This window comes from Strongylocentrotus purpuratus, unplaced genomic scaffold (genome assembly GCF_000002235.5).
Source record: "Strongylocentrotus purpuratus isolate Spur 01 unplaced genomic scaffold, Spur_5.0 spur5_scaffold_3, whole genome shotgun sequence".
Classification (NCBI taxonomy): domain Eukaryota; kingdom Metazoa; phylum Echinodermata; class Echinoidea; order Camarodonta; family Strongylocentrotidae; genus Strongylocentrotus; species Strongylocentrotus purpuratus.
In genome coordinates this window covers 39,402,529-39,424,243 of record NW_022145609.1, presented here as the reverse complement: position 1 = coordinate 39,424,243, position 21,715 = coordinate 39,402,529, and the positions used below count along the sequence as shown (strand labels likewise).

General features: G+C 37.4%; 1 protein-coding gene and 1 long non-coding RNA gene across 3 annotated transcripts; one reads left to right on the top strand and one right to left on the bottom strand.

Annotated features, from left to right (window-relative positions):
• Nucleotides 1-102: 102 nt before the first annotated feature.
• On the top strand, nt 103-11,898 carry LOC580991 (2-(3-amino-3-carboxypropyl)histidine synthase subunit 2). 2 transcript variants are annotated; one of them, XM_781017.5, is made up of 7 exons: nt 103-184; nt 5,765-5,956; nt 6,780-6,892; nt 7,314-7,534; nt 8,460-9,305; nt 10,319-10,525; nt 11,454-11,898. In XM_781017.5, the coding sequence occupies exons 2-7, from the start codon at nt 5,807-5,809 to the stop codon at nt 11,573-11,575; spliced, it is 1,659 nt and encodes a 552-aa protein (XP_786110.2). In that variant the 5' UTR covers nt 103-184; nt 5,765-5,806; the 3' UTR covers nt 11,576-11,898. The 2 variants fall into 2 exon arrangements, with proteins under 2 accessions (XP_786110.2, XP_011680796.1); XM_011682494.2 differs by having other exon boundaries at nt 115-184; nt 5,798-5,956.
• Nucleotides 11,899-16,975: 5,077 nt separating this feature from the next.
• LOC115928688 lies at nt 16,976-21,198 on the bottom strand. Its single transcript, XR_004066177.1, has 3 exons — nt 18,227-21,198; nt 17,798-17,885; nt 16,976-17,498 (listed from the first exon to the last, which is right to left on the bottom strand). It is a non-coding gene; the product is annotated as an uncharacterized LOC115928688 (long non-coding RNA).
• Nucleotides 21,199-21,715: the final 517 nt, after the last annotated feature.

Genomic DNA, 21,715 nt, shown 5'->3' with positions numbered 1-21,715 from the left:
GTTATTAGAAATGCAAACTCGAAGAAATCCGGGGGCTTCCGATAATCCCCGCTACAACGATCGACAAGGCGGTTATTCTTTCCAATATATTTTGCTTTCTGAAGGATACCATGAGTTACCATGCTGTTACGTACAAGTTAATACGTGACGGAGCTGAGCACCGAACCGAACTTGTCATCCAAAGGTGAACTGTCTTTCTTATTTGTCAATTCTCTGTTCAATTCATGTGATATCCCTCCCGGTATCACAGACACAGATTTGTAGACTCTGATGTCTTTTGTTTTATTGGATATATATGGTCTAGATTATAGATCTAGACTCGATGTCAAGGAGGGGGTGGCGCTAGTTCAGAAGTCGGCGCTTGTTCAGAAGCCTATCCAAAATTTGACCCGTAACTTCGGCGTGGAGATACCCTACTAAAACATACCCAAAATGAAAAAAATATTCATTAAATGTCCAAATAAAGGTCTTCATTTAAAATTTGATATGTTTATTACCTGTTTCGTGTCAAGTTTCTTATATTTTTCGGAGTATTTTTCCTATAAACGGAGACTTGGGGCTCGTTCCTAGAAACCAACGACAAGACAGTCATAACTTTATCCGCCAACTACGGAGATGTCTCTGATCTTCCTAAACCGTTTCACGAAGAGCTTACTAGCTAGTATCTCGTGAGATCGATACTATCGGCGAGAAGAGGAGCCAAAACTTAGCCTTAGTCGCAATACCACCGGATTATTACAAAATTAATATTAGGGAAAATGCAATTATTTAAATGAATTAGTAATAAAAAAGATTGAAAATGATACCAAGAAATAAGAGATGCAATATACTTCCAAATGTATGTAGATTGTACAATAGAAGTACTTTTAACATATAATTGTGAGTATTTCATTATATGACCGGTGAATCAGTTTGGTTCTTGAGATGGGTACCCCCCGGATATTTTAGTTTGATAGTTTATAAAAATACACCAATATATTATTTTTAGAAAAATACGATGTAATGAACTTTATGTCCAATGTTTTAGGTATCAGTTGAATAATCAAATGACAAAACTTCAACATTCCAAAGGTTAAAACACATGTTTTAAACTGTGCATTTTACACATTTGAAGAAAAAAAAGCAATATGGGTCTGAAAACTAAAGAATACACTTCAAACTATGGCTTGCATGCTGTGGCAAAATAGCTATCCTTTCGACGATTTTACAATGTGAAAAGAAACGCGTATTATCAGTTTATTTAAGTGGAAAAAACCTAAAATATAAACATGGCATATTTTCAACAGATTTTCTAATGTAAAAAATGATAACTTCCTGTTTAAGTGAATGTGTTGATAAATCATAGTTGTAGGATTTATTGTCCTTTTTTGCCAGCCATAGTCTACCCAATAAATGACATGTGATGGCGCTGCCCATCGACTAAATAGTTATGACAGAGATACGACGGTGTCAGAGGCGTCATAACTCCTTAGTCAGGGTGTTGTCGTTGATCTTGGCAAAGAGGGCTTGGTGAAACACGTAGCGGACAAGTTGCTCACTAACGCTGATTTAGTCGAGAAGTTAGACTTATGACGGTTTGTAGGAACGGGCCCCTGGGGTCTATAATATAACCGGGGAAAAGGGTCTAGGCCTAGAATCTACATGTTATCGATCGATGTCGCGTCCAGGGGCCCGTTCCTAGAAACCGTCATAAGTCTAACTTCTTGACTAAATCAGCGTTAGTGAGCTACTTGTCCGCTACGTGTTTCACGGAGCCCTCTTTGCTAACATCAAGGACAACTTCCTGACTAAGGAGTTATGACGCCTTCCACACCGTCGTAGTCTATCTCTGTCATAACTAATTTAGTCGATGGGCAGCGCCATGACATTCACATGTCATTTATTGGTAGGGAGGCCAATGCCCAAATCTAACTTTTTAATTACAAATTTGTTTATAATAAAACAAACATTAAAAGAAAGTATTTTCTTTCACGAAGACAACTCACCCATCTGCCGACTCCAGAATTTCCATGAAATAGGAGATATCCAGCTCTTTTGTAGGCCTTTCCTTCTACGCCTGGCCGTACGTAAGAGCCTTGAAACAATCAATTTCATGGTCCCCAAAATTACGTTGAGAATTAGACAGGCCCGAGGGAATAGGCGTGTCATTGGCCTGACAACAAGTTCAAAACTTTGCGTGAAAGTACATTCATCATCACCGGCTAGCCTTGAATCGGTCGCACACACCGAATTCCGAACCAGGCATGCAAGCCGCAATACACGCTGAAGTTGAAATCGAACCATCAATGTACGTACGACAACTAGATCCACGAGTAAAAAAAAGAAGGAAAGAACTAGATCTAATTCATTAATATTTACCTTAGATTGTTATTCCAATATTCCAATGACTTGATTTCCTCATTAGTATTATGATTTCAGTTTACTGTAGTGTACAAATCAACTAGAACGACCTCCAAAATCCAAGTCACAGCGAGATCGACACTATGTACATATATGCATGCATACATGTATATCGCATCTCTCTGTGTTGTTGTCCCTCCTCTTTTCGGAGATTAGCATCGCATGCGTACTTAACTTAGATCTCTCTCTCTCTCTCTTTCTCTCTTTAGCTATACGTAATACTAACTATGTATCATCGACTACATCATGACCTTTCATCGACCCCTTTCATCCACTTCTCAATCGGAGTATAGACTGCTCATGTAGACATTTTTTACTGCAATATCTTTTTAAACATTTCTCATGCATGATTTACTGCACAAGCTCGACACTCGATATTAGTGCTTTGAGAATAAGGCCAAATTAAAAAAAAAACATGTTTAGCGTCCTGTTTTTTGGAAAAATAGGAAGGAGGAGGCCCTTTTTTTTTTTTTCTTCTTCTTTCAAAATGGCTGCTCAAAATGGCCGCTCGGTACAATTTCCCTGACAGTCTGGCTGTTTTTCAAGATGACCACCGTCATTTTTTTTTTTTTTTTTAAATCACAAGTAGATCCATTTTAGCAGTGTTTTTCATGTTTTTTCCAAAAAAAATCAACAAAATCAACAAAAAGAGGAGGCGGCCCCCAAAGGAGGCGGCCGCGACCTACAGAGATTTAAGAAACCGGACAACCCATTTCACAAAACCATTGAGGCATGATCAGCGACGAATTCATAATTTCGATAACATCTGATAAAATATTCAGTCTTTGTCACAGTCCATCAAATTTTGTCCTGAATTATGAAAAGAGATTTAATATGAAACTTAATTTAATTCAAACTGTTTGAAAAAGTTAAAAAAAGAGTGGTAGCACAAATGATACAAACATTTGCTATTATATTGTTATTAATGACATCTAAGAATGCATAAACAATGATGAAACTCTAGGTTGCTTTGGGGACAAGGGATTGGAAATTTTCAAGTAAGAGGATACCATAAATCATGTCCAATCAAAAAAAGACCCTGATTTTATTTCTAGTTAAGAAAATAATGAAAACAATTATTTATTATTACTCACAAATCTTAACATTTATTTATCAAATAATTATCTAACTATAAAGTTATGCTTGAAAATGGATAATATCTAGAAAAATACCCCCAAGAAAATTGTAGTTATTCTCATGAGTCTGTAATTACAGACTGTTTGATCTTCGGTGACTTTTCTAGGGTAGACCGATATATGCTCAAATAATATTTATATTATTTACTTGTTACGGCCTTAATACCTTATAAGAACAATTTATTTGATTGTACAATACTTTGACACTAATAAGAACTGGTCACTGAAATGAGAGCTTGAAGATCAAGTAATAAGTTGTGTTTTTTTATTTCACTTTAATTTTTTCGCTGCCAATAGACTTACTTAAAGGGATAGTTGAGTTCTGTCGCAAAGGGCGCTACACAAAATAATTTTTTGTGAGATAATGAAAGACTGAGTGTCAAATTTGAAAGAACATAATATTCAAATGACAAAATCATCTTTGTTTGATCAAAATCGGTTCAGAGACGGCTGAAATATAACAATTTCGAATACTTGTGTACCACCACAAATATTAGATATTTTGACAAATTTGAAAAAAATGTTAAAAAACACACGAAATAACGCCTTTTACGTCGTATTTCAGCCAATGCCGCTGTTGGCATTTTCTTGTTGCTTATATTACCCACAATTAGCCGGCTCATGTATTGTTATTTTTAATTAAATAATTAATTAACGGTCACCGTGTTTTTTTTATTAAGTGGAGCTGAATTGGTATGTCGTATTGGCTAAATTTCACACATTTTGGAGTCTAGAATTACCTTCATAGCAATTTTAGGTTCTAAAAGGGCACTATAAATGTCGTAGATAAGAACAAGAGCAATAACCATGCACTTTGAAGGCATTTGCGGTCTGAAAACAGAACTCAACTATCCCTTTAACCCTGTAATTTGGGGCTTTGATCAGATCGGAAGATCGAAGCGACACCCTCTCACCTCTGATCAGTATCGGCAAAAATTATATGCTGATTTTATTTTAATTTTAATTTTTTTTAATGCTGAAATTTTTCAAGTTTGGGCTATCAAATGCTATAAAAACAGCTATAAAAACATGCATAGCTTGGATTATTTTGTCATTTGGAGTTGTTGCAGGCCATATTTGTTGATATTTAGTTCCTTTTCATGGCTTTGAAATTGATAAAATAGTCTTAAGAATAGAGGCAAAACATGCGAACCACCATCTTGGATTATAATTTTTATGTAGGCACACATTTTTTGTCCATTGTCATTAAAATCCAACAATTTTATGCTTTATATTATGGCCTTTTATGATTTTATTATTGTTTCTATAAGTGCTTACAAGTATAGAAATAAAATCTGAATTTATTGTTTGCATGGTTAGTACACTATCACTGGTACACTAACCCTACTGACTAGTACACTAACACTCAAACACTTATACTGATAGATAAATAAATAGATAAATGGTATTTTATTGCATCTTTCATGAATGGCAGTTTCACAACTGAATTGCACATGAATTACACGAATTGGATATATACATTGTAAAAAACTTACATAACATTTAGTTAGAGAAACCTAAAAACGATGTGGCTGCCTGTTAAGCGCTCATACAAGCTACACAAACTATTACACTTATACTACAACACTAACACTAGAACACTAACACTAGAACACTAATACTAGTGCACTAATACTACTACACTAACACTAATACACTAATACTAGAACACTAACACTAGCACTAGAACACTAACACTAGAACACTAACACTAGAACACTAACACTAGAACACTAACACTAGTACACTAATACTAGAACACTAACACTAGCACTAGAACACTAACACTAGAACACTAACACTAGAACACTAACACTAGAACACTAACACTAGAACACTAATACTAGTACACTAATACTACTACACTAACACTAGTACACTAATACTAGAACACTAACACTAGCACTAGAACACTAACACTAACACTAGAACACTAACATTAGTACACTAATACTAGAACACTAACACTAGAACACTAACACTAGAACACTAACACTAGTACACTAATACAGGCACACTACTTTTGTGTAGTATCAAAGGAGGTCATGTGTTTTTCAACAAGTCTGTATACAGGTTAAAAAGTGGCCATTTTGAAGTTACATCATTGCTTTGATCTAAAAGCAGTCTTTTCAGTACAACATGCTCGTAGAATCTAATCAACGTATGATTTTTTTTATCATAGTGATTAACCATTTTTGACAATGATATTGTATTTATACCTCAAACAGTAACAAAGACTTCAATTTCAAACTTCTTGATAGCTGGTCGCCATGTCGACGTCTGCCTTTTTCACCGACTCCCTAGCAGTGATGCAACGCACTGTGGAGGTTACTGAGCAAGTTGCAGAACCACAAGACATCGTTGAACAGTTTGAAGTGGACCGCTGTGCTGCTTTCATCAACAAGCATGAATTCACAAAGGTGAGAATTGGGTTCACTATTGAAGAATCCCAGAACAAGAGTAGATAGATGTAATGAGCAGCATCTCATGAAACAATCATGCATATGAGTTCGCCGACATCCCATTGAAATGTGTGTATGTATCATGGAGAGCGTTTCGATGGGATGTTGGGGAGCTTGTACTTATTACAGTTTTGTGAAACCTTGCTCTGGAATCATCCTGAAAGTATTGGAATGACGATCAACAAATTCTCTGTTTACATGACAGGTACAGAATTCAGGTTACAAACTTCCAATTTTGTTTCAGTTTATGTATGAGGTTTAAATGTTATATTTTTCCTGTTTAAAGTTAGGAATTTGACTAGTGTAAGAAATTTACAGCAATCGTCATTACAGCAATTTACAAATTGTATTTTGCATTGATGTATATTGTACTTCTGGCCTTCTGCTAAGGTGTGGTGTAATAAACTATATAACAAAACATTCTTTAGTTATTCTTCTATGTGGCATAGTCTATGCGATTATGGTGCCCACTGACATATTAAAACCATATTGTATCTCTTATTTTTAAGATGTGAAGGTTGCAGTGATTTTTGTTCTATTAAGAAAGTTGGTGCATGTACATGTAGAGGGACAACATGACAGAAAAGTCTAATGATTGGTAAAGTCATAACTTAAATCAACAACAACAATTTTTTTGCTGCTGTAGAAAATTCGCAATGCAGGACAAATGCTTCCATCATGAATCAATGCCTGACATTTGAAATATAATTGAAGAACACGCACATCTCTCCATCACCTTTCCCCTCACTATCTATCTGTGTGATGTATACATTCTACATAGGTTGGTTTGCAGTTCCCAGATGATCTATTGCATGTATCAGCGACACTGGCCAGTGTCCTCCAGTCAAAGATATCAGCGACAGTCTTCATCCTGGGTGACACTTCTTATGGCAGGTAAGGGCCTTGGCACTCTGGACAATCAGAATACCTGACCAGTTTAGCAATACATTTTGTTCATGATTGCTTTGGGGATATAGAGTACTTCAAAGTGTGATTGCTCACAATCGTTTCTTAATTTTTATCATTATTTGTTGTTGTTGTTCTGGTTTCTTTTTACAAAATGCTTTTCAGTTTGATAGAGCTCTTTTGTAGCATTCCAGATTTAAAAAGTTATTGTCTCCCATGTATTTCTTTTCACTGTACCTGACCATGTGTAGGAGATTTATTATTCATATTATTATTGGAAGTGGTGGTGGTGGTGGTGGTGGTGGTGGTGGTGGTAGTGGTGGTGGTGGTACTAGCAGTAATAGTAGCAGTAGCAGTACTAGTATTGTTGTTAATATTGATATCATTATCATTCATCTTATTTCATCAGCTGTTGCGTGGACGAGGTAGCCGCACAGCATGCTGGATCAGATGCCATTATTCACTTTGGTCCAGCGTGCCTTAGCACAACCAAGCGATTTCCTGTACTCTACGTCTTCGGCCGTGGTAGGATAGACCTGGAGAAGTGCTGCGAAAGTTTCCAGTCCTTGATTTGTGACAGGAACCAGCATGTCCTTGTTCTGTCAGATGTGATATATTCTCATGCTATGGGTAAGCTCCATAATGATGAACAAACTTAAAGCCTGTCTGTACTAGTTTGGCCAGGAGGGATTAGACCACCCAGCAAGGTCACTGACAGGTGGCTATCTCATCAACTTGGCTCTCAATTAACATAAGAAAAAGAGGATCATGTGGGACCAATGGTCACCAATTGGGCATTGTTTGCTATATAGAGGGAGCAAGTAGCTACAAGTAGTTCAGTGGGGCTTTAAGAGAATGACATTCTACAATTATAGAACACCAGCTTTAATGGAAGCAAAGATCATTCAAACAAAAAATTAGGAGTTTTTGAAATATTAGTCCAAAACTACAAAAGTTATGGCATTTTGAAGTTTACAGCTGTATTAAATGATATATTGTGAATATATATAGTCGTGAAGATGAGACGTAGCTGTACTTTACAAGTTTATTGCAAGTTTATTCTCGCACTTTTATATATATATATATATATATATATATATATATATATATATTTTGGTGTGTATGTCACATAGGGTGAACATCTTGCCTACTCCCTCTCCTTCTCCTCCCCTCCCCCTTCTCATTATTATTATTGTTATTATTCTCTTTCTCATCCTTCTCTCCTCTTCCTCCTTCTGTTCTTCTCCTCCTTCTTCTCCATATTCTACCTCCTTTTCATCTTCTTCTTTTCCTCCTCCTTCTTCATCTTCTTCCAATTTTTCATCCTCCTCCTTCTCTTCTTTTTCTTCTTATTTACCTCATCCTTCATCCTCTTTCTCTTTCTCTTCCTTTTCCTACTCCTCTTCTCTTTTTCTCTTCTTTACAATAAAGTACCTTGGAGTAATTAGGCACCCACATTTATATCAGAAAATTGGTCCAATATAAACAAGAAAAACGGGCATGTGATTGTCTGTGAAACCACACACTTACACAAACTGTTTTTTGCCATACCCAGATGAGCTCCAAGCAAGGTTTCAAGAAGACTACCCGAATGCTGTCTTCTCTAGTATTGACTCAACGCCAACCGTGTCGCCCCAGGACACCCGGACTGGCTCAAGTCTGTCAGGGGTGGAGGGTCTGGACTGCCAGTGCAACTCCGGTACCTGCTGCAGCAAAGGCCAATCAAAGGAGACTGCCTCTTCATCTGCTACCAGCAAAGAGGAAACAGGAGATCAGAAAGATGAGGAAAGGACCAAAGGAGAGGTAGAAGGAAAAGATTTAATGAAAGGAGAAAGTCTGGTGAAGGAAAACGGGAAGTGTCGTTTCTGTGGTAGGACACTGGATTTGAAACCTGGCACCAGCCTTGAAGACTACGCTGTGTTCTATGTTGGGGCGGAGAGCAGGACGCTGACTAATTTCATGATGGTTTTGAACAAGTGTACGTTCTATACATTTGACCCTACGACCTGCTGCGGGAGACAGGAAACACTGAATGTCAATCGTGCTCTCATGAGGCGATACCACCTCATAGAGAAGGCAAAGGACGCCAATGTAGTTGGAATATTGGCCGGCACGCTGGGTGTGGCTAACTACCTGGATATCATCTCTCACCTGAAGAGGTTACTGAAGCATGCTGGGAAGAAGAGCTACGTCTTCGCTGTTGGGAAGCTGAATGTTCCCAAACTTGCCAACTTTATGGAAGTTGACGTGTACGTGTTGGTTGCATGCCCTGAGAATAGTCTTGTGGACTCTAAGGAATTCTATCGTCCTGTGGTCACGCCTTTTGAGATGGAGATAGCATGCAACGAGGCCAGAGAGTGGACTGGGGAATACATCACAGATTTTCAGACTCTACTTCCAGGTAAACAAAAAAAATGTTTTTTCTATGGTGTTCCTGCATGTGCAAAATCTATTCAGTGTTACTGATCAATCTTTATTCAGGAAATCAAGGAAAATGTAAACTACATGTTCATCACTGACTTTCAGACATTACTTTCATGTAAAAACCCCAAAATGTAATATATTGTGTTACTATATGTACATTTATATGTACTACCGGTAAATCTGTTTGTAGATAAGGATATTCAGGAAATTGAAAAAGTGAAATTTTTATAATAACACTATTGGTGACTTTACTGCCACGATATTGCTGTTGTCTGAATTTCTGGAGTAGTAGCTTGTATCTAATTCATTGCAAGTTTTGACCATGGGTCTGTTTATTAAAAATGATCTTCACTTGATAAACAGTGCCCAAAAAGGGATTGTCATATTAGGGATATACTGTATACAGTATGTAGGTGAATTCTTTTTCTTTTTTTCCATTTCTGTACCAAATATTGAATAAGTAGATGTACCTGTGAATTCAGATAAACAGTCTTAATCATTTTAACGCTACTGTAGCCATGAGGCATTTTTGATTAGGAGGTTGTATATTACACAGGAAATACTTGAGTGAAATGGCAGGCATGGTAGCTTGTAGATTACAGGCGGAAATTTAAAAGAAATCAACATTTGATGATTTTCTTGGTCAGAATTTGTAAATAAGTAGGAATACGTAAAATACAATCTGTGAACTTGATGAAATACAAGTGTATTTTAATATTCGATAGTAAAGATAGATTTGGGGATTTCAAGTCAGAATTTATTTGAATATATTTCTAAAACTCCCAAGAGCTGCCACTGAAAGGGGTTTTAGAGGCATAGTGTTATGGTTACATTAAATTTGTTCAAAAGTCCACCTGATGAGGATAAAACTACACAGCAGCTTCAAATATCTAATGTAGCGCTAATTGTCATAATCTAAATGATTTTTGGGGTCATCCAAAAAGAGAATTATATCATATTCTTGTCTATCTCACCCACCCCCCAATTTAGGTTCTAGCGGACATGTTGTGATACCAGCCTCGTCCAATTCTTCTGAGCGGACGGATGTATCTCTGGTGACAGGAAAGCTTCGCTCGCTAGGTACAAGGGAGGATGATGATGATGGAGATAATAGGTTAATGGGTAGAAGCTGTGATGCGGGGGCTCTCGTGAGCAGAGATGAACCATTGACAGTCTCAAATGTACACAAGAATGCAAGTAAGTATTTTGGCTGTCAGTTGGCAGCAATGATCAAGTGTGAATTCTTATTCTATACCTTTCATTACTTCTCTTTTCTCTATCACTCTCTTTCTCTTTCTTATGTCCATCTGTCTATTTCTCTCCCTCTTCTGAACCTTCTGAAATTGTAGTCAGCAGGGCGGTGTTCCGCATGTCGCTAACTTGTATGGCAGGTAATGCATGCTAGAGTGTGTTTCTGAAATTATCAACTGATGTAGCTATTACGGACTGCTGGTCGAGGGCATTCCATGCTCGTCCAGTTCTTGGAAAAAAGGAGTATTTGTATACGTCCTTTCTGGCAAAGGGGATTTCTATTGAGTGTTGGTGGTTTCTTCTTAACCTTGACCCTGTTGATACTTGTATGTAGTCCTCTTGCTTTAGGCCCACCTTTCCCTTGTAGATTTTGTACAGCATAACCAAACGACTCTTTTCCCTCCTGCGTTCGAGTGATTCCCATTCAAGGCAGGTCTGCATTTGTGTGACACTGCTGTCCCTTTGGTAGTTCCCTGTTACGAAGCGTGCTGCCCTCCTTTGAACTGCATCCAGTTTATTAATCTGCCCTATCCTGTATGGGTCCCAGGCACAGCTTGCGTATTCTAACACTGGTCTCTTCTAACTCTTTATCTCTCCCTCTCGCTATCTTTCTTCTTATTAAATTCTTTTAATATCTCTCTTCCTTTTCTCTTTTTTCCCTATTTCTCTCCACCCCTTTCTTTATCACTGCCTAAATTACAATCACTCCTTCCCCCTTACTCCCCCTCCATCTCTCTCTCTCTCTCTCTCTCTCTTTCCCCATCTCCCTCCTTTCTATTCATCTCTCAATCACTACCTCCATCTCCATCTCTCACTGTATTTCTCTCTCTCTCTCAATCTCTCACTCTCTCTCACTCTATTTTTCCCATCTCAGGTGAATATCTCATGGGGCGTACATGGCAGGGGTTGGAACAGAAGCTCGGTGAGACCCCCGTTACCAAGGCAACAGAGGGCAGGAAAGGCATCGCTGCTGGTTATACCCATGAAGAAACATGACAACAATAGGCACCATCTCAAGGATTCCTAGGTCTATACGGTATTCCTAAAACCGTATCAACTTTTGTCCTGACTGAAGCCCTAGCTATGGTTATAAAGTTAGTCCGCTACGTTATGAAGCACCAAGTCTCCACTGCTTCAGTTATTTTATAAGGATACCCCTGTCCGAACTATTCCCGACCATCAGAAGCAGAGGTAATGATATGATTGCAGGACCCTCAGGCAGAACAGTGTTAATACTGATTAAAGGCTACCCTGGGTAAACAAGACTTATTATTATTATTGATTTTTTTTTTTGTTATTATAATAATAATAATAATAATAATAATGGGTTCTTGTATAGTGCTCAGGTCAGTCAGATTTGACCCTCCTATTGTTGTTGTTATTATTATTAGCACACCTCAACACTGACTCTGTGCTCTATACTTTACCAATGATACAGAGGACTAAAGGGAGTATAACTCATGATCCTTTCTTTTACACATGATGCTTATTTAGTCCAATTTCATTTTACAATGTACTCAGGACCAGCACAGCTAGCTGCATTGTTTCTGTTCTTCTGTCTCATTACAGCAGGGACCATTTCTCTTTGTCTTTGAATAATTTGAAATTTTGATTTACCTTGGAATAAGGAACTTGTTTACAGGTTGATCTCTGTAAGCAGCCAATTGTGCCATTAGACTATACGTGTTATAGAGTGGTGAAGTGTGAAGTTATCAAAAAACTATTTTTTAGAATTTATTAATTTGAACTTCATTTTCCAAAAGTGCATCAAAAATAATGTCCAAATGTCGAAAACCAATTGAATATGTTAAGTATTGGCTGAGTTATGATCATCTGAATGAATATATGTCCTATAGGAACTCAGTGTTATTTTGCTCTGGTTCATAACATTACAAATTAGTTCAAATCTTCACAGGTAAAATATAATAATAATAATAATAATAATAGTGGCTACTTGTATAGCGAACAGGTCCACCTTTCGGTGCTCATGGCGCTTAGAGAAAAGTACATGTAACAGACATAAGAAAGAAAAAACAATAAACCGAAAAACAATATTCGAAGTTCTCCTAGACATAGTAAATTAGCATAATATTGCATAATTACAACGAAAGAAACAAATAGGTTTTTAGTTGTAATTGGAATGTTTCACGGCTGATAAATGAGGAATCAGGCAGTTTTCGTGCAGCAGCGTACTGACTGCATAGGCCAGTGAGCCCCAGGTCTAAGCTCCACCTGACTAGATGCGACGTTAACTCTAGATCAAGCTCTATCAATATCGTTTCATGACTCACCCGATACTTGTCGTGGTTCCGGTCCTAAGGGCTTGGACTTGGTCTTGGTCATGTTGCTGTTAGTCCGCAAGATCCCAGCCCGGTGCCTGAGATTGTGATGTTTCTCGGCCTGCAGAACTAGCTGATATAGGTCTAGGCCTACCTTGCCGACTCCTTCGTCTTGACAGGGTACCCGTCTTCCTCTTCTTGCTTTCAGCATACCGGTCACCGATTCCAATTTACAGCACTGAACTAGCTCTACGTCAACCGTACAAACAAAGTCATTGCAGCTCCAAAATTTAATCACCTCTCCACTGCAGTGCAGATGAGAAAATCTTCTTAAAAATACCTCTTCCTAGTTCTCTCTTAATGTTTCACAAGCCCTCTTTCTCAGTTCTTCACCTTCCGTCTTCTTCTTCTGTTCATCTCTCTCCTTTAGTGCCAACTCAATGTCCTCCTCTTCCTGTAGCATCTGCTCTATGGCCTCTCTGATACCTTTCTCCTCCTCTGTCTCCTCTACTGCGATGCCACTGGCAGCCTTCTCTAAATTGTTCTTCGCCTTTACTTGATCCTTAAGAATGTGGATCCTGTTCCTCACCGCTCTGCAGTCGACCTTGTAACCCTTCCTCTGCATCCGTTCCGCCACCTGTTGCCATGCTCTGGCCACATCGCCAGTCTTGTACCTGTATTGGAAGGGTATAGCTAGAACCACTTCCCCAATGAGTATGTGTACTTGGGTGTTGTCCCAGGACATGCTGCAGTACAAGAAATAAAAACAAAACAATGATATAGGTAAAAATGGAATTCTGAAATCATCATAAATGGTACTATACATGTGTATCTATCTTGTTATCATGAAAAACATCATACCATGAATGCATTATATCTTTGGCGTTATAATTTTTTGACAAAAAAGCTGGAAAACGATTGTACAAAGGATATTGAGTCGAAAACACATACCAATTTATGCATGGAGACATTTGTGTAACCCTTTTTCTGCTTGAATGCTTATGTATCATGTGCTATGTAAGAACATTATCATTATCATTCAAATTATATTTAATTCTAGTACGGCTATAAATAAAGATGATGTACGTAATGGAAAACCGATTTATGGAATAACGAGTTGAAGAAAAAAAAATTAATGCCTCCGGCACCCACTTTTGGTGTGCAAAGGCATACAAAAAAAGTAGAAGATTACAATACCAAAATTAGAAACATTTAAGTACATGAACATATCGGTTACTATAATCTTTCTCCTCAACTGGTGCTGCCTGAAGCCCCTGCTGCGCTCTCTTGTAAAGTTTTGTTTTGTTGGACAGCTTGTTCCTGGCTGCCTGTTGGAAATCACTCAGAGAAACATCTGGACATTTCTCCTGAACTGCTTCTGTCAAATGTTATAAACAAATGGAAAGATGCTTTATTGTGAGGTAAAACCAAACAAACCCTAGCCTGGAAAACACTTGCAAACAATACATTTTCAGTGATGTTTAATTCAGGTCACAATTTCAAGGAGAGTAGAAACTAAAACTAAATCACCATTTTGCACGATCAGAGGCTATAGCCTATAGTCTATAGCCATAGGCGAGCACTCAGAGATGATAAACTGGCAATGCACAACAACATTGCAATGCAATGCCCTACGCAATACAGTACAGACCAGACTATCGCACGACTAGCACAACTTGTCTCGACCAAGCCACAAAACGGCTTTTATCATATTTCAACAATTCATCATCCAATTTTAAAACGATTCATGTAAAGTTAGGAAACAAAAATCGATAAAAGAAACTCACCGAAGAGCCATTCACGTTGAAATTTATGTTCTTCAGCCCACTATTTGTGATTGTTGCGCCTGCAATTATACAAGTTTATTAGAAGGATGAAGTTCCCGGGCCAGCTTTAGGAGCTCGCTGATTGGCTGTTGATTCACTTGATGTGTCATTGAGAACGACCGTAAATTTGGCCAAAAACCGTTCTAGATTTCAGTACCTCAGCGGTCACCCCACTATTACTATAGTAACTTCTCAATTTTGCATGCGAACCGCAGATTGTCCGTCCGCGTTTAGCTTGCAAAAACTCCCTAATAACAAATTTGACGTTAGTGAATACCCAAATTCTAACAAGTTATTCAAGGAAATCAACGGGATTTATACTGCCGATGCAAAACAAAGTCAACGTCAGTTAATTCCAGTAAGATTCAAGAATCCAATGATATTTTGTGATTGTCCAAATCAACAGGTCTTGCCTCTACCAAAAGCCACAAGAGAATGACACAATTTCCATGTGCACGTACGCGCTCCAACAATCGCGTGTTATGCGTTCCGTGTGCAAAAGGGAGCGCATTCGGAAAGGCGCCACAAAACCGTTACTTGTCTAGAGGCGCCAAATTCTTGACATCAACGTAAACAAGCTTATTGTTGCGTTACAATGGCCAGCAAAACCAAAACAAAGAGTGCGTTGCCTACAAGCCGTGTATAAATATTTTTGAAAGCGTTTTTGTAACTCTTTAAAATATTTAACACTCCAATGGATTTAGATTTTTTAAAGCAATGTAATTTACATGTTCCTTCCAGTTCAAGTTTTCATCTATGATTACGCCAAGAAATTTAGTACTGTTTTTTTAATACTTAAATCATTATCTTGTATTCTACAATTCCTACTCTTAAAGATCATATAAAATGTTTTATCGCGATTAATGTAGACTTTATTGGCTGTAAACCAAGTTTGCATGTTTTTCATTTCTGAATTCAATAGATTATTTAATGCAACTGATAAAAATAAACATGTGTCATCTGCAAATAGAATTACCGATAAGATATTGCTAACATATTGCAGATCACTATAAACCAAAAATAAAAGTGGCCCAAGATTAGATCCCTGAGGTGCCTCCACGGTACCGCAGCTCCCCATCTTCAATGTGAAGAATGCCTCCACGGTACCACAGCTCTCCTTCATCCTCCCACTTGTGGTGAATTCCTGTTTAACTATTTTCGTAGGGTTCCTAGTAATTTTCACAAAGTCTTCATCAGGAACATGGCTATTGGTTAGCAAGACAATGAGTTCTTCAGTTGATGTCTTTGTTATTGGGGGTTTCCCCAAGTCACATCCCAGTATCTTGGTGCGAAATAAGAATTGTTTCCTCAGAGCATCCCTTTGTTTTGTTTTGGACATGTTTTTCATTTTTGTCATGATCTGCTCTCTCTCCTCCCACAGGCCATGGTCAAGAACACCCTCTATAATATCTTCTGTCCTCCCTCTGTCTTGCTCTTCCTTATCTGAAAGCTTTGACTTCTTCTCCCTTACTCCTTTCTTCACATTCTTGTGATAGGTGTCCTTTCCTTGCTTCCAATGTTTATAGACTTCTGGATAATCTTGGCAAAGTTCCATTCTCCACTCACATTGTGTGCCATGCGTGATTGTTGCTGCCTGGTGAAGAGCCGGAGTTGGATCCCAGAATTGTCCTCCAGGATGCTGGCTGTGAAGTTGCCTCATCTAGAATGCCCTGAAGGAGTGCCTTCAACATCTTTGTTACTCCTGGTTGTGTTCTCTATGATTGAGGTTAAGGTGAACAAGGTGTTGTCCTCAACAACTTCTTCACCAAAGACAAATCTTCTTCCATTTACCATCTTTGTTGGGTCATTGATCCATTCTTCTAGGTCTTCTCTTGCGTTGTTGAATGCAGGGTTCATATAGAGAATGTTTGGATTTTCTTGATTGATCTTCATCCAAGGTCCTGTGACCATCTTGTCAATTAGACCAAGACATCTTAGGTGTTCTAAGCGACCAGCTGTCCATGCATTCACAAAAGCACGGTGAAGATCATTACTTAGCTTTTGTACTGACCTAAAATATTCAATGATGTGACTACCCAATGAAAATAAAACAGCGGAGCTGTGAAATTAAATGTTAAATCATTTACCGACAAATTAAGGGAATTCTCATACCTTTCTCATTAAGATAGCTACAAAATGTGGCAGTTTTGTCACAACCCTCATCGGTAGATAATTTTGAAGCAGCACGTATGAGTGCTTGGGCATTATACTCATTTCTCCTGTTAAAACGAAGTTTCTTGTCTCTGAGATGCCCCCTTCCCCCCCCCCCCCCCCCCCCCCCCCCCCCCCCCCCCCCCCCGCATCCAGTTTCTTTAGGCTCTTGTTTGACTCTCTAGTGAATGTGTCCAGTGGATACATGGCACATCGGAAGGAGTTCACTTTTGTGCCTGTCAGCTTTTCTACACTCCTATCTTTTGCCATATTTGTTCTGTAGCAGTCCCGTATTTATGTCGTCATAGCTGTTTTTGATAGACTCTACACACTCCTCAGCACTTCCTCCCACTTGCTGATGGATGCGTGTCACGTGGATCTTGGAAGATGTAGCAACATCTACTTCCGCCAAGTGGCCTAAACGTTCCTTCGTCGTGCCATCATACTTCAATGTGAGCAGAGCAACCTCCTCTTCAATATCCTCTTGCATTTGCTTCCTACTGATGACCTTCATTTCAGAAGCAATTCACCCCTGAGTTGATTTGGAACGAAGACAACCTACCTTTCTAATGAAAGGGTTCGAGATCATGACGACCAAATAATGCATCCGTAGTCAGTGAAGTAGAGTCTGTACTTTATTGTTTTCTCTTCGTTAAACAGCCTCTGTAATAATAATCAAATTTGAACAAAATATTTAAATCGTGATGAACTTACATAAATCAACAATTATATTATTGATACCAACAGCACAAATATTTATTTATTGACATTGTTTTGTAATATCATGCAACTAAATCTCAATCAACACATTTATTATTATACAAAATAAATACACAAAATAAATTACACTCATTGTTTCTTCTTCTGTCCAACATCATGAACTACATGGTACAATAAATTATAATATTGATTCATTCACATATATAATCATAAAGCAACATAACATAGTACATTCAACTCACCGGCCAATACTAGCCAAAACGCTAAACAACAGTGACGGTATGCATGCTACCAAGTATCATATCCACAGCTCGTAGAAATACAGCAGACCTAGAAATAAGATCAAATGGCATTTCTTATAATACTAAAAATTAATGACTTATAAAAGGAAGCTTATTCTCATCAAAGTTGTAAGGATGATTTGTTCAATTTAACACAATTATACTGCAATTCCTTCATATATCATATAACAAAATAAATGACAAGAGTATTTCAATGAAGCATCATTGTTCCCATACAAATACAGTGCAAGACATAATTCAATTATACTGATCTTACTTTCACCATCAAAACTCTCATTAGTAATGCTTGTAGGTACATGTACATGTATATATCATCATTCCAATAAGTTAAATGAAATACAATCATAATTATTAAACAATCCAACTTACTTTAAACAAAGTCTGATCACATTTCCTCCTACAGCAGGCCAAATGTACAAGTGCTTGCAGTCCTATCACATAGCTTAGAATGGCTGCCTGCCTGCTATAGCATGCACCAATGCTAGCAATCACACAAAAGAAATCCACTCATGCAAAGAGTTCAATAGAGATACCCAAAAAAAAGGCGGGAAACAGTACAATGGGAATCCCTCTAGAGGGGAAACAATACAATGGGAATCCCTCTAGAGGGGAAACAATTTGTCATTGACTGAAGAAGCAAGGGGGGCATCTTTGCACCACATAATTCCTATTTAATTTACAACATAAATTCCAATTTACAACACTTACATGCAGACATTCAGAAACTAATCCGATCGCCTCGCTAACGTTGCTATCTGCAACCCCCAAGTTTTGTAAAGAAAGTTTTTTAAGTTGATCATAAAAATTAATCCTAAAAAAAACTTGGATAAAAAACGGTTTTACTGGCTGTTCAGATGTGCCTTTTCGTAGGTTTCGTGTTTTTTTAAGTGCAGTTTGATAAAAACATGCTTCCATATTGATTATTTTTGTTTTTAGATTTGTAGAAGCCGAGGCTGGCTTTTGTGATTAAGGAAAAAGGAACCAAACAGACCTGGAAGTAGTAGCAGATTTCACAAATCTTTGGATTGAAGCGTTGTCCTTCTTTTGTGCGCATGGTTGATTCTTGCACTGCAAGCTTTGCTTCAAGTTCTGACACCTTGTCTTGCAATTTGATGATATCTTCATCAGATCCACTAAACATCCCTTTGTTCTTCTCTTGCTTCCCTGTGGTAAGTGGATCCAGTGGATTTGTGTACTTTACATATTTTCTCTCGACTAATTTTATGTTCACTTTCTCTGAGATGTACAACGATTTGAAATTCCTGCTCATGTAGTTGTCGTTTGCGTTTTTGACTGATCATCTCCCGGTTGGCATTGATCGTACTCGCACAGTTCTTGTAAGCTTTATTTGCTGTACTTTTACCAGAGTTTTCTTCACCTATCTTTTTCAATGCCACTTTGTAGTCTTCTTTCGAGGAATGTCTTGATCTTTTTGAGACTTCCTGTTCGATTACAGCTCTTCCTGATAATCTGGTATTTCTCCCTTCAGTCATCTAAGCTGCCTTCTGTGATCTCCAGAAATGTTGCTAAATCCGTGATTGATTTATGGTCATCTTTACCCCACAAATCCAGCATATATCCATTTGTTTAATGGACATCCCTGAAGGATTCTGCCATTTTGCTGTTTGAAAAAAAAATATGCAGGCCTGTTTGTAATATGTAGGCCTGTTTTTAGAATTCTTTAATTCTCAATATATTTGTTAATTAAATGATATGCATGTACATGTAATATTTCAATGTTTTTAGAGGGACATTAAGCACACAAAGACAAAACATGCACACAAGAGTTATCAATCAATTCTTTCTTGTTTTTATTTGTATGCCTTTGAAAGGCGGTTTTGCATTGAATGCAAAATATTAGCACCAGTATTGGCCTTGGATCTGCACAGCTCTAGAGCATCCATCTGTTCAGTGTGGAGAGGGCTTTGTCCCATCTTCAAGTACAAGAAACCAGGTCATCAGCTCTAGGCCGAAACCAACCAGCAAATCAGTTCCATACACAAAATAACTATTCTGAAAATATAATAGAAAACATAATGTCTAAAGAAAAAATAAAATCAATAAAGTTGGCTGTTTGGATTGTTGCTTGAATAGTTTCCTAAATGTCCTACATGTAGTATTGTACATGTATTGTTCACAGGTTTTCCATAAGTTATTATCCTTGAAAGAGAAGAAAAAAATGTCTGAACAAGACGTCAACAAGAAATTGTTACCTTTTTATTAAATATTAACATGTCATGCAATTTCAAGATCATAAAATAATAGTTACATTAATTTATACATTCAGATATTATATTGTCCCATCTCAACTGTATTTATAAGATTTTGTTCCACATTTCATTCAAACAAGAAATATGCTGGATTTGTTTGAACAGTTCTTATTTTCCAGAATTATCTGGAATATTATGTCATCATTTCTAAACTGATTTACCTTACTTTAAGGAAAATAGTGTAGTTTCCCGCCAACTTCCAAAAAATTTCTTTACTACCATTTTTAAGCGGAATATACATGCACAGTTTTGCATTGAAATACCCGAGATTAAATAAAATCAAGCTGTAGCTTCTTCATTATACAATTCATTTGCTTTTATGTACTTTGTCATTTGGTTGTATTTGATTTATTTGTTTTTATTTGATTTTATTTCATTTAACTTAATTTACTTTACATGTTATATATATTGTATATATTGTTGATTATAACCTACGTCTAACCCACTGTGTTGACGGGCCTAGTTGTTTGTGCATGATCTCTGGTAAAGATGTGATTTATCATCAATATATGTAGACTATTTGAAAGTGGAAGGTCAAATGAAATTAAATTTAGAAACAACTTGTCATAAGTACATCATTAATTGACGTGCTCATCATAGCTGAAATGGGTTTGATGACCTTGACCTAAGCCTTCCACGTCATCTGGGAGATGTGTGATGGCTTCTGCTTCATGACCTCGAGCCAGATCTTCTGATCACATTGTGTGCGGGCAAGCACTGAATCCAACGACAGGGGTAATAGTATATTTGTAAAGCGCTTAGAGACATTTGTATTAAGCGCTATATACAAATTAAATAATATTATTATTATTATTATTATTATCTTGATGATCTGGGGCTATATTCAATTCAGTACTATGTCAGAAATATGAATACTCAGTTTTTTAATTAGATAAAATACTTGACTAAATATTTGACCCTACTGTTCCCTATTATTTGGGAGGCCTCAATTGGCAGTTATAAGCAGTCATAAGCCGCGCACAATTATATTATTACAATGCTTATCACTAAGTATTTTATCTTTAAAGGCATCGTTTAACAATGTTAAATCTGAGATGCACGGCCCTACATGTTATCAGTGTCTGTGATATGGTGTAATATTGAAGCCCTAAAAGAATTGCGCTTCTTTGATCAAGAAGTGCCTCAAAAAAATAAAAAATCTTTGAGTGACCGGTTTTACCATACTCATTTTTTTTCATTAGACTGTAGTGTTATGAAAACCGTTTGGCAAACGGTCTTCAAAATTTGTAATTCCAATCATAAATATCTTGATAATCAGACAGGCGATCGGCTTGTAAAAGCCATGGAGTTCCTGACTGACCTAAAGGTTTATAATTATCATTGCAGCATGAGCTAAATCTAGGATTGTGTTTCAGAATCTGAGACAAAGTTACCGGATCCCTTTAAGTCGGCATAGTGAATACAAAATGCTCAGATGTAATCTGAAATTCTGAATACTACGTAGAATACTGATGTTAATTCTGAATAGAGTAGAGCCCATTCCATTAATAATACATACATGTAGTATCTGATTAGAGCCAAGAGGGTGTTAACACTACTAAAGGATATGAGTTGGTGCCCTTCTGGC

Excerpts from the sequence above, each read along its gene's own strand:
- LOC580991 (XM_781017.5), top strand. The coding sequence starts at position 5,807 with ATGTCGACGTCTGCCTTTTTCACCGACTCCCTAGCAGTGATGCAACGC. Across the intron at positions 5,957-6,779 it reads ACAAGCATGAATTCACAAAG|GTTGGTTTGCAGTTCCCAGA; the intron begins GTGAGAATTGGG and ends CATTCTACATAG. Across the intron at positions 10,526-11,453 it reads AAATGTACACAAGAATGCAA|GTGAATATCTCATGGGGCGT; the intron begins GTAAGTATTTTG and ends TTCCCATCTCAG.